This window comes from Pristiophorus japonicus, chromosome 14 (assembly GCF_044704955.1).
Source record: "Pristiophorus japonicus isolate sPriJap1 chromosome 14, sPriJap1.hap1, whole genome shotgun sequence".
NCBI lineage: Eukaryota > Metazoa > Chordata > Chondrichthyes > Pristiophoridae > Pristiophorus > Pristiophorus japonicus.
The window spans coordinates 88,130,468-88,142,514 of NC_091990.1; the positions used below are offsets into that span (position 1 = coordinate 88,130,468).

Sequence of the window (12,047 nt, forward strand, 5' to 3'; positions counted from 1 at the left end):
TCTCTCTTGCTCTCTCTCGCATTGCTGTCTCTCTCTCTCTCTCTCTCTCTGATTGCTGTCTCTCTCTCTCTCTCTCTGATTGCTCTCTCTCTCTCTCTCTTTCTGATTGCTGTCTCTCTCTCTCTCTTTCTCTCTGATTGCTATCTATCTCTCTCTCTCTCTCACTCTCTCTCTGATTGCTCTCTGTCTCTCTCTGATTGCTGTCTCTCTCTCTCTCTCGCTCTCCCTGATTGCTCTCTCTATCTCTCTCTGATTGCTGTCCCCCTCTCTCTCTCTGATTGCTCTGTCTCTCTCTCTCTCTCTGATTGCTGTCTCTCTCTCTCTCTCTCTCTTATTGCTGTCTCTCTCTCTCTCTGATTGCTCTCTCTCCCTCTCTCGTTGCTGTCTCTCGCTCACTCTTTCTCACTGATTGCTCTCTCTCTCTCTCCCTCTCTGATTGCTATCTCTCGCTCTCTCTCTCTGTTTGCTCTCTCTCACTCTCTGATTGATGCCTCTCTCTCTCTGATTGCTGTCTCTCTCTCTCTGATTGCTGTCCCTCTCTCTCTCTGATTGCTGTCTTTCTCTCTCTCTCTCTCTGATTGCTGTCTTTCTCTCTCTGATTGCTCTCTCTCTCTCTGATTGCTGTCTCTCTCTCTCTCTCTCTCTCTCTGATTGCTATCTATCTCTCTCTCTCTCTCTCATTGATTGCTGTCCCTCTCTCTCTCTCTCTCTCTCTGATTGCTATCTATCTCTCTCTCTCTCTCTCAATCTCTCTCTGATTGCTGTCTCTCTCTCTCTCTCGCTCTCCCTGATTGCTCTCTCTCTCTCTTCTCTGATTGCTGTCTCTCTCGCTTTCTCTCTCTGATTGCTGTCTCTCTCTCTCTCTGATTGCTCTCTCTCTCTCTCTGATTGCTGTCTCTCTCTCTCTCTCTCTCTGATTGGTATATATCTCTCTCTCACTCTCTCTGATTGCTCTCTCCCTCTCTCTCTGATTGCTGTCCCTCTCTCTCTCTGATTGCTCTCTCTCTCTCCGATTGCTGTCTCTCTCTCTCTGATTGCTGTCTCTCTCTCTCTCTCTCCGATTGCTGTCTCTCTCTCTCTGATTGCTGTCCCTCTCTCTCTCTCTCGCTGATTGCTGTCTCTCTCTCTCTCTGATTGCTCTCTCTCTCTCTCTCTCTCCGAATGCTCTCTCTCTCTCTCTCTCGCTCTGATTGCTGTCTCTCTCTCTCTCTCTCTCTCTGATTGCTGTCTCTCTCTCTCTCTCTCTCTCTCTGATTGCTGTCTCTCTCTCTCTCTGAGTGCTCTCTCTCTCTCTCTCTGATTGCTGTCTCTCTCTCTCTCTCACTAATTGCTGTCTCTCTCTCTCTGATTGCTGTGTCTCTCTCTCTCTCTCTGATCTCTGATTGCTCTCTCTCTCTCCCTCCGATTGCTCTCTCTCTCTCACTGATTGCTCTCTCTCTTTCTCTCTGATTGCTGTCTCTCTCTCTCTCTCCGATTGCTCTCTCTCTCTCTCACTGATTGCTGTCTCTCTCTCTCGCTCTCTCTCGGATTGCTGTCTCTCTCTCTCTCTCTCTCTCTGATTGCTCTCTCTCGCTGTCTCTCTGATTGCTGTCTCTCTCTCTCTCTTTCTCTCTGATTGCTATCTATCTCTCTCTCTCTCTCTCACTCTCTCTCTGATTGCTCTCTGTCTCTCTCTGATTGCTGTCTCTCTCTCTCTCGCTCTCCCTGATTGCTCTCTCTATCTCTCTCTGATTGCTGTCCCCCTCTCTCTCTCTGATTGCTCTGTCTCTCTCTCTCTCTCTGATTGCTGTCTCTCTCTCTCTCTCTCTTATTGCTGTCTCTCTCTCTCTCTGATTGCTCTCTCTCCCTCTCTCGTTGCTGTCTCTCGCTCACTCTTTCTCACTGATTGCTCTCTCTCTCTCTCCCTCTCTGATTGCTATCTCTCGCTCTCTCTCTCTGTTTGCTCTCTCTCTCTCTCTGATTGCTGTCTTTCTCTCTCTCTCTCTGATTGCTGTCTCTCTCTCTCTCTCTCTCTCTCATTGATTGTTGTCCCTCTCTCTCTCTCTCTCTGATTGCTATCTATCTCTCTCTCTCTCTCTCACTCTCTCTCTGATTGCTGTCTCTCTCTCTCTCTCGCTCTCCCTGATTGCTCTCTCTCTCTCTGATTGCTGTCTCTCTCGCTCTCTCTCTCTGATTGCTGTCTCTCTCTCTCTGATTGCTCTCTCTCTCTCTCTGATTGCTGTCTCTCTCTCTCTCTCTCTCTGATTGCTATATATCTCTCTCTCACTCTCTCTGATTGCTCTCTCCCTCTCTCTCTGATTGCTGTCCCTCTCTCTCTCTGATTGCTCTCTCTCTCCGATTGCTGTCTCTCTCTCTCTCTGATTGCTGTCTCTCTCTCTCTCTCTCCGATTGCTGTCTCTCTCTCTCTGATTGCTGTCCCTCTCTCTCTCTCTCTGATTGCTGTCCCTCTCTCTCTCTGATCTCTGATTGCTCTCTCTCTCTCTCTCTCTCTCCGAATGCTCTCTCTCTCTCTCTCTCTCTGATTGCTGTCTCTCTCTCTCTCTCTGATTGCTGTCTCTCTCGCTCTCTCTCGCTCTCTCTCTCTGATTGCTGTCTCTCTCTCTCTCTCTGATTGCTCTCTCTCTCTCTCTGATTGCTGTCTCACTCTCTCTCTCTCTCTCTCTGATTGCTATATATCTCTCTCTCACTCTCTCTGATTGCTCTCTCCCTCTCTCTCTGATTGCTGTCCCTCTCTCTCTCTGATTGCTCTCTCTCTCTCTCCGATTGCTGTCTCTCTCTCTCTCTGATTGCTGTCTCTCTCTCTCTGATTGCTGTCCCTCTCTCTCTCTCTCTGATCTCTGATTGCTCTCTCTCTCTCCCTCCGATTGCTCTCTCTCTCTCACTGATTGCTCTCTCTCTTTCTCTCTGATTGCTGTCTCTCTCTCTCTCTCCGATTGCTCTCTCTCTCTCTCACTGATTGCTGTCTCTCTCTCTCGCTCTCTCTCGGATTGCTGTCTCTCTCTCTCTCTCTCTCTGATTGCTCTCTCTCGCTGTCTCTCTGATTGCTGTCTCTCTCTCTCTCTTTCTCTCTGATTGCTATCTATCTCTCTCTCTCTCTCTCACTCTCTCTCTGATTGCTCTCTGTCTCTTTCTGATTGCTGTCTCTCTCTCTCTCGCTCTCCCTGATTGCTCTCTCTATCTCTCTCTGATTGCTGTCCCCCTCTCTCTCTCTGATTGCTCTGTCTCTCTCTCTCTCTCTGATTGCTGTCTCTCTCTCTCTCTCTCTTATTGCTGTCTCTCTCTCTCTCTGATTGCTCTCTCTCCCTCTCTCGTTGCTGTCTCTCGCTCACTCTTTCTCACTGATTGCTCTCTCTCTCTCTCTCCCTCTCTGATTGCTATCTCTCGCTCTCTCTCTCTGTTTGCTCTCTCTCACTCTCTGATTGATGTCTCTCTCTGATTGCTGTCTCTCTCTCTCTGATTGCTGTCCCTCTCTCTCTCTCTCTCTGATTGCTGTCTTTCTCTCTCTCTCTCTGATTGCTGTCTCTCTCTCTCTGATTGCTCTCTCTCTCTCTGATTGCTGTCTCTCTCTCTCTCTCTCTCTCTCATTGATTGCTGTCCCTCTCTCTCTCTCTCTCTCTCTGATTGCTATCTATCTCTCTCTCTCTCTCACTCACTCTCTCTCTGATTGCTGTCTCTCTCTCTCTCTCGCTCTCCCTGATTGCTCTCTTTCTCTCTGATTGCTGTCTCTCTCGCTCTCTCTCTCTGATTGCTGTCTCTCTCTCTCTGATTGCTCTCTCTCTCTCTCTGATTGCTGTCTCTCTCTCTCTGATTGCTCTCTCTCTCTCTCTGATTGCTATATATCTCTCTCTCACTCTCTCTGATTGCTCTCTCCCTCTCTCTCTGATTGCTGTCCCTCTCTCTCTCTGATTGCTCTCGCTCTCCGATTGCTGTCTCTCTCTCTCTCTGATTGCTGTCTCTCTCTCTCTCTCCGATTGCTGTCTCTCTCTCTCTGATTGCTGTCCCTCTCTCTCTCTCTCTAATTGCTGTCCCTCTCTCTCTCTGATCTCTGATTGCTCTCTCTCTCTCTCTCTCTCCGAATGCTCTCTCTCTCTCTCTCTCTCTGATTGCTGTTTCTCTCTCTCTCTCTGATTGCTGTCTCTCTCTCTCTCTCTCTCTCTGATTGCTGTCTCTCTCTCTCTCTGATTGCTCTCTCTCTCTCTCTGATTGCTGTCTCTCTCTCACTAATTGCTCTCTCTCTCTCTCTGATTGCTGTCTCTCTCGCTCTCTCTCTCTGATTGCTGTCTCTCTCTCTCTCTCTGATTGCTCTCTCTCTCTCTCTGATTGCTGTCTCACTCTCTCTCTCTCTGATTGCTGTATATCTCTCTCTCACTCTCTCTGATTGCTCTCTCCCTCTCTCTCTGATTGCTGTCCCTCTCTCTCTCTGATTGCTCTCTCTCTCTCCGATTGCTGTCTCTCTCTCTCTGATTGCTGTCCCTCTCTCTCTCTCTCTGATCTCTGATTGCTCTCTCTCTCTCCCTCCGAATGCTCTCTCTCTCTCTCTCTCTCTCTCTGATTGCTGTCTCTCTCTCTCTCTCTCTGATTGCTGTCTCTCTCTCTCTCTCTCTCTGATTGCTGTCTCTCTCTCTCTCTCTCTGATTGCTCTCTCTCTCTCCCTCTCTCATTGCTGTCTCTCTCTCTCTGATTGCTGTCTCTCTCTCTCTCTGATTGCTGTCTCTCTCTCTCTCTCTCTGATTGCTCTCGCTCTCTCTGATTGCTGTATCTCTCTCTCTGATTGCTGTCTCTCTCTCTCTCTCTGATTGCTGTCTCTCTCGCTCTCTCTCTCTCTGATTGCTATCTATCTCTCTCTCTCTCTCACTCTCTCTCTGACTGCTCTCTCTCTCTCTGATTGCTGTCTCTCTCTCTCTCTCGCTCTCCCTGATTGCTCCCTCTGTCTCTCTCTGATTGCTGACCCCCTCTATCTCTCTCCGATTGCTGTCTCTCTCTCTCTGATTGCTGTCTCTCTCTCTCTCTCTCTCTCTGATTGCTGTTTCTCTCTCTCTCTCCGATTGCTCTCTCTTTTTCTCTCTGATTGCTGTCTCTCTCTCTCCGATTGCTCTCTCTCTCTCACTGATTGCTCTCTCTCTTTCTCTCTGATTGCTGTCTCTCTCTCTCTCTCCGATTGCTCTCTCTCTCTCTCACTGATTGCTGTCTCTCTCTCGCTCTCTCTCGGATTGCTGTCTCTCTCTCTCTCTCTCTGATTGCTGTCTCTCTCTCTCTCTCTCTCTGATTGCTCTCTCTCTCTCTCTCTCTGATTGCTGTCTCTCTCTCTCTCTTTCTCTCTGATTGCTATCTATCTCTCTCTCTCTCACACTCTCTCTCTGATTGCTCTCTGTCTCTCTCTGATTGCTGTCTCTCTCTCTCTCGCTCTCCCTGATTGCTCTCTCTATCTCTCTCTGATTGCTGTCCCCCTCTCTCTCTCTGATTGCTCTGTCTCTCTCTTCTCTGATTGCTGTCTCTCTCTCACTCTCCGATTGCTGTCTCTCTCTCTCTCTCTGATTGCTGTCCATCTCTCTCTCTCTGATTGCTGTCTCTATCTCTCTGATTGCACTCTCTCTGATTGCTCTCTCTCTCTCTCTCTCTCTCTCTCACTGATTGCTGTCTCTCTCTCTCTCTCTCTCTGATTGCTCTTGCTCTCTCTCTTTGATTGCTGTCTCTCGCTCTCTCTGATTGCTGTCTCTCTCTCTCTCTCTCTCCGATTGCTGTCTCTCTCTCATTGATTGCTCTCTCTCTCTCTCTATGATTGCTGTCTCTTTCTCTCTCTCTCTCTGATTGCTGTCCCCCTCTGATTGCTATATCTTTCTCTCTCTCTCTCTGATTGCTATCTATCTCTCTCTGATTGCTGTCTCTCTCTCTCTCTGATTGCTGTCTCTCTCTCTCTCTCTCTGATTGCTCTCTCTCTCTCTGATTGCTGTATCTCTCTCTCTGATTGCTGTCTCTCTCTCTCTCTCTGATTGCTGTCTCTCTCGCTCTCTCTCTCTCTGATTGCTATCTATCTCTCTCTCTCTCTCACTCTCTCTCTGATTGCTCTCTCTCTCTCTGATTGCTGTCTCTCTCTCTCTCTCGCTCTCCCTGATTGCTCCCTCTGTCTCTCTCTGATTGCTGACCCCCTCTATCTCTCTCCGATTGCTGTCTCTCTCTGATTGCTGTCTCTCTCTCTCTCTCTCTCTCTGATTGCTGTTTCTCTCTCTCTCTCCGATTGCTCTCTCTTTTTCTCTCTGATTGCTGTCTCTCTCTCTCTCCGATTGCTCTCTCTCTCTCACTGATTGCTCTCTCTCTTTCTCTCTGATTGCTGTCTCTCTCTCTCTCTCCGATTGCTCTCTCTCTCTCTCACTGATTGCTGTCTCTCTCTCGCTCTCTCTCGGATTGCTGTCTCTCTCTCTCTCTCTCTCTGATTGCTCTCTCTCTCTCTCTCTCTGATTGCTGTCTCTCTCTCTCTCTTTCTCTCTGATTGCTATCTATCTCTCTCTCTCTCACACTCTCTCTCTGATTGCTCTCTGTCTCTCTCTGATTGCTGTCTCTCTCTCTCTCGCTCTCCCTGATTGCTCTCTCTATCTCTCTTTGATTGCTGTCCCCCTCTCTCTCTCTGATTGCTCTGTCTCTCTCTTCTCTGATTGCTGTCTCTCTCTCACTCTCCGATTGCTGTCTCTCTCTCTCTCTGATTGCTGTCTATCTCTCTCTCTCTCTCTGATTGCTGTCTCTATCTCTCTGATTGCACTCTCTCTCTCTCTCACTGATTGCTGTCTCTCTCTCTCTCTCTCTGATTGCTCTTGCTCTCTCTCTTTGATTGCTGTCTCTCTCTCTCTCTGATTGCTGTCTCTCTCTCTCTCTCCGATTGCTGTCTCTCTCTCTCATTGATTGCTCTCTCTCTCTCTCTATGATTGCTGTCTCTTTCTCTCTCTCTCTCTGATTGCTGTCCCCCTCTAATTGCTGTCTCTTTCTCTCTCTCTCTCTGATTGCTATCTATCTCTCTCTCTCTCTCTGATTGCTGTCTCTCTCTCTCTCTGATTGCTCTCTCTCTCTCTCTCTCTCTCTTTCTGTTTGCTCTCTCTCTCTCTCTCTGATTGCTGTCTCTCTCTCTCTCTGATTGCTCTCTCTCTGATTGCTCTCTCTCTCTCACTGATTGCTGTCTCTCTCTCTCTCTCTCTGATTGCTCTTGCTCTCTCTCTTTGATTGCTGTCTCTCTCTCTCTCTCTCTCACTCTGATTGCTGTCTCTCTCTCTTTCTCTCCGATTGCTGTCTCTCTCTCTCATTGATTGCTCTCTCTCTCTCTCTCTCTAAGATTGCTGTCTCTCTCTCTCTCTCTGATTGCTATCTATCTCTCTCTCTCTCTCTCTGTTTGCTCTCTCTCTCTCTCTCTCTGATTACTCACTCTCTCTCTGATTGCTGTCTATTTCTCTCTCTCTCTCTCTGATTGTTCTCTCTCTCTCTCTCTCTCTGATTGCTATCTATCTCTCTCTCTCACTCTCTCTCTGATTGCTCTCTCTCTCGCTCTCCCTGATTGCTCTCTCTGTCTCTCTCTGATTGCTTTCTCTCTCTCTCTCATTGCTCTGTCTCTCTCTTCTCTGATTGCTGTCTCTCTCTCTCACTCTCCGATTGCTGTTTCTCTCTCTCTGATTGCTGTCCATCTCTCTCTCTCTCTGATTGCTGTCTCTCTCTCTCTGATTGCTCTCTCTCTCTCTTACTGATTGCTGTCTCTCTCTCTCTGATTGCTCTCTCTCTCTCTCTCTCCGATTGCTGTCTCTCTCTCTCTCTCTCTCATTGATTGCTCTCTCTCTCTCTATGATTGCTGTCTCTTTCTATCTCTTTCTGATTGCTGTCCCCCTCTGATTGCTGTCTCTCTCTCTCTCTCTGTTTGCTCTCTCTCTCTCTCTCTCTGTTTGCTCTCTCTCTCTCTCGCTCTCTCTCTGATTGCTGTCTATTTCTCTATCTCTCTCTTTGATTGCTGTCCCCCTCTGATTGCTGTCTCTCTCCCTCTCTCTCTGATTGCTGTCCCTCTCTCTCTGATTGCTCTCTCTCTCTCCGATTGCTGCCTCGCTCCCTCTCTCTCTCGTTCATTGTTGCCTCTCTCGCTCTGAGTGCTTTCTCACTCTCTCTCTCTCTTTCTCTCTGATTGCTCTCACTCTCTGATCGCTGTCTGGGATGTTGTCGCTGTGGTCTGCCAGCCTGTGTGTTTCGGGCTCTGTCAGCCTGTGTCTGTATGTCACTCCAGTGCTTCCCCAGCCCGAGCCGCGGTGCCTGCTGGTTTCTGGCAGCTGGGTCGGGAGCAGCTTGTTGATCGGGATCGGGCGGGGAGCGGGCTCCGGACCTGCGGCCCGGGCTCGGGATCGGCTCCGGGAAAGTTTGTGAGTGCGCCGGGCGGAGTGAGCGGGAGCCGCCGCCGGACCATGTGGCCGCTCTACTTCCTGATGGCCTCCGTGGGTGAGTGATCGGAGCCCGGCTCTGGCCGGCGGGGTGACCGGGGCAGGCTCCGGCCCAGCCTGTGGGCGGCGGGCACTTTGTGCTCCGGCTCCCGGTCCCCTCCCCCCGGGGCTCGGCCCAGGAAAGTTTGCCAAGTGTGCCCGGCCTGGCCTGGCAATGTCCCGGGAGCTGAGTACGGCAAGGGTCGCTCCAGCCCCGCCGCTGCCGGGCTGTGCTCAGTGTCTGTGTCCCCGGCCCCGCATCAATGTCACATCTGACAGCGACTCCTGAGCCCGCACCCGCACCGTGCGCTCACTCAGCACTGCTGGTTCACAGAGTGAGGGAGTGTGTCGAGTGTGTAAAGTGTGTGTGTGTGTATATAAAGTTTGTGTGTAAAGTGTTTGTGTGAGCGTGTGTATGTGTGTTAGTGTATGTATAAAGTGTTTGTGTGTGTATAAAGTGTGTGTGTGTGAGCGTGTGTATAAAGTGTTTGTGTGTGAGTGTGTATAAAGTGTTTGTGTGTGAGCGTGTGTATAAAGTGTTTGTGTGTGAGTGTGTGTGGAAAGTGTCTGTATGAGTGTTTGTATAAAGTGTGTGTGTAAAGTGTTTGTGTGAATCTGACCTACTTCCAAAATCCACTTCCTCACTGTCACCTTTGTACCTACCTGCAACTGCCGAAGTTTCTCTCACCTGTTAGGATTGCTCCCTCACACATGTAACATTTTGCTGGTGTGCTGCCATAATGTGGTGATTCATGATTAGTTACCAACAGTTTGGGGCACTGGGGAACAGGTAGTCAGTATAATTCAGTGAGAATGTGCTGGTAATTTAACCATTACGCAGCATAGAGTTGCAAGGATAAGGACAGTAACATAAACATTGCAGTGAGTTGCACAGGCCGTAACAGATCCCTAGCAATGAGTTATATAGAGAGCAACATATAGACAGGAGTGAGTTAACCAGACATATAAATTGGAATAAGTTACATAGATAATAATAGAGCCAATACATTGCATGGATTAAAACAGAATCAAATCTAGAACAGCAGACATATAGCGATGAGTTACACAAAAAATAGCAGTTAAGACGCTCCTTAAAACCTACCTCTTTGACCAAGCTTATGGTCATCTGTCCTATTATCTGCTTGTGTGGCTTGATGTCAAATTTTGTTTGATGATGGTCTCACGAAGCACCTTGGGGCATTTTCTCCGTTAAAGACGCTATATAAATGCCAATTGTTGTTGTTACACGGTTGCATAAAGAACACTACATGGGCCCAAGCATGATACCATGGTTACGGAATGTGATTGGCATGTGATTGGTGTATATTATTTGGTCAGGTTCACCAATTGTTAAACTGTGCGGTGTTATACTTATACAATTGTCACAGCGACGGGGCTTTAGGCTTTCAAAAAGTTGGTTTGAAGAAAATATCAAGGAATAGAAAGTTTACCACATACTCAAAAAGAGAATGACAGCTGTGTGCTGTGATTGTGCAATTTCTGATGATTTGAAATGTTGGGGATTATAAGTACTGGGTTTGAATATAGTTTGTGAAGGGAAATTTCTGGATTAATTTTAGTTACTTAACTTAGGGGTTGATATTTTTACGCATTTAAGCTTTTTTCAGAAGTTCAATATTCATGATTTTTTTGTTTGCTTCTTTCTGAAATTTGAATGGGAAAAGTGTGATAGTTATACTGTGATACCGGGTCACCAGACATGCCTCATGATCAGTGAAAGTAGCATGATCAGAAAATGATAGTTCACTGCTCCTAGGATCACAACCATTGCATGAATGGAGAATAACATTAGTTACATAGGGAATAACAGATACATAGAAATAAGTTACATACAGAATAACAATTACATACCATCAACATAAGAACATAAGAAATAGGAGCAGGAGTAGGCCATTTGGCCCCTCGAGCCAGCTCCGCCATTCAATAAGATCATGGTTGATCTGATCTTGGCCTTCTCTGCCTGCTCCCCTAACCCTTGACTTCCTTATCGTTCAGAAATCTGTCTGTCTCCACCTTAAATATATTCAATGACCCAGCCTCCACAGCTCTCTGGGGTAGAGAATTTCCAAAGATTCACGACCCTCTGAGAGAAGAAATTCCTCCTTATTTCCATTTTAAATGGGAGACCCCTTATTCTGAAACTATGCCCCCAACGAGGGGAAACATCCTCTCTGCATCTACCCTGTCAAGCCCCCACAGAATCTTATACTTTTCTATAAGATCATCTCTCATTCTTCTAAACTCCAATGAGTATAGATCCAACCTGCTCAACCTTTCTTAATAAGACAACCCCCTCATCTCAGGAATCAACCTCGTGAACCTTCTCTGAACTGCTTTCAATGCAAGTATATCCCTCCTTAAATTAGGAGACCAAAACTGTACACAGTACTCTCGGTGTGGCCTCACTAATGCCCTGTACAGTTGTAGCAGGACTTCCCTCCTTTTATATTCCATCCCACCTTGAAATGAATGCCAACATTCCATTTGCCTTCCTAATTACTTGCTGTACCTGCATACTCACTATTTATGTTTCATGTACTGTACCGCAGCATCTTGTAATCTCTCCCCATTTAAATAATAATTTGCTTTATTATTTTTCCTACCAAAGTGGATAACCTCACCTTTTCCCACATTATACTCCATCTGCCAAATTGTTGCCTACTCACTGAGCCTGTCTATATCCCTTTGCAGATTTGTTGCATCCTCCTCACAACTTGCTTTCCCACCTATTTTTGTATCATCAGCAAACTTGGCTACATTACACTCGGTCCTTCAACCAAGTCATTAATATAAATTGTAAATAGTTGAGGCCCCAGAACTGGTCCCTGCAGCACCCCACTAGTTAGTTTGCCAAACTGAAAAATGGCTCATTTATCCCGATTCTCTGTTTTCTGTTGGTTAGCCAATCCTCTATCCATGCTAATATATTACCACCAACACCGTGAGCTCTTATCTTGTGCAGTAACCTTTCACGTGGGACCTTATTGAATGCCTTCTGGAATTTCCAAATACACGACATCTACTGGTTCCCCTTTATCCACCTTATTTAAGGAGGAATACACTTGCATTGGAGGCAGTTCAGAGAAGGTTCACGAGGTTGATTCCTGAGATGAAAGGGTTGTCTTATTAAGAAAGGTTGAGCAGGTTGGGTCTATACTCATTGGAGTTTATACATCCTCAAAGAATTCCAACAAATTTGTCAATGTTTTCCCTTTCATGAAACCATGCTGACTCTGCTTGACTGTATTATGATTTTCTAAATGTCCTGCTACTGCTTCCTTAAGAATGGACTCCAGCATTTTCCCAATGACAGATGTTAGGCTAACTGGTCTATAGTTTCCTGCTTTCTGTCTCCCTCCTTTCTTAAGTAGGGGCGTTACATTTGCGGTTTTCCAACCTGCTGGGATGTCTATGAGTGACATAGAGAATAACAGATACATAGCAATGAGTTACAGAGAATAATATACATAGCAATAAGTTACAGAGGCTGGAATTTTAATCTGGAGGCCGATAGGGAGTGGGGGGGCTGGAAAGCGGTCCTCAGGCCCTGTCGAATTTAATGGCAGGTCCTGATTGGCATTTCAAAGC

General features: G+C 47.1%; 1 protein-coding gene across 4 annotated transcripts in view; it reads left to right on the plus strand.

Moving 5' to 3' along the window:
- Window positions 1-8,183: 8,183 nt before the first annotated feature.
- Window positions 8,184-12,047, plus strand: part of ldlrad3 (low density lipoprotein receptor class A domain containing 3) — a 101,700-nt gene continuing 97,836 nt past the window's right edge. For 3 of the 4 annotated variants that reach the window (XM_070899343.1, XM_070899344.1, XM_070899345.1), the window contains exon 1: window positions 8,184-8,457. In XM_070899343.1, coding sequence (XP_070755444.1) covers window positions 8,424-8,457 — 34 coding nt within the window. In that variant the 5' untranslated portion in view covers window positions 8,184-8,423. The remainder of the gene's footprint in view (window positions 8,458-12,047) is intronic. The other variant, XM_070899346.1, reaches the window with a different exon arrangement.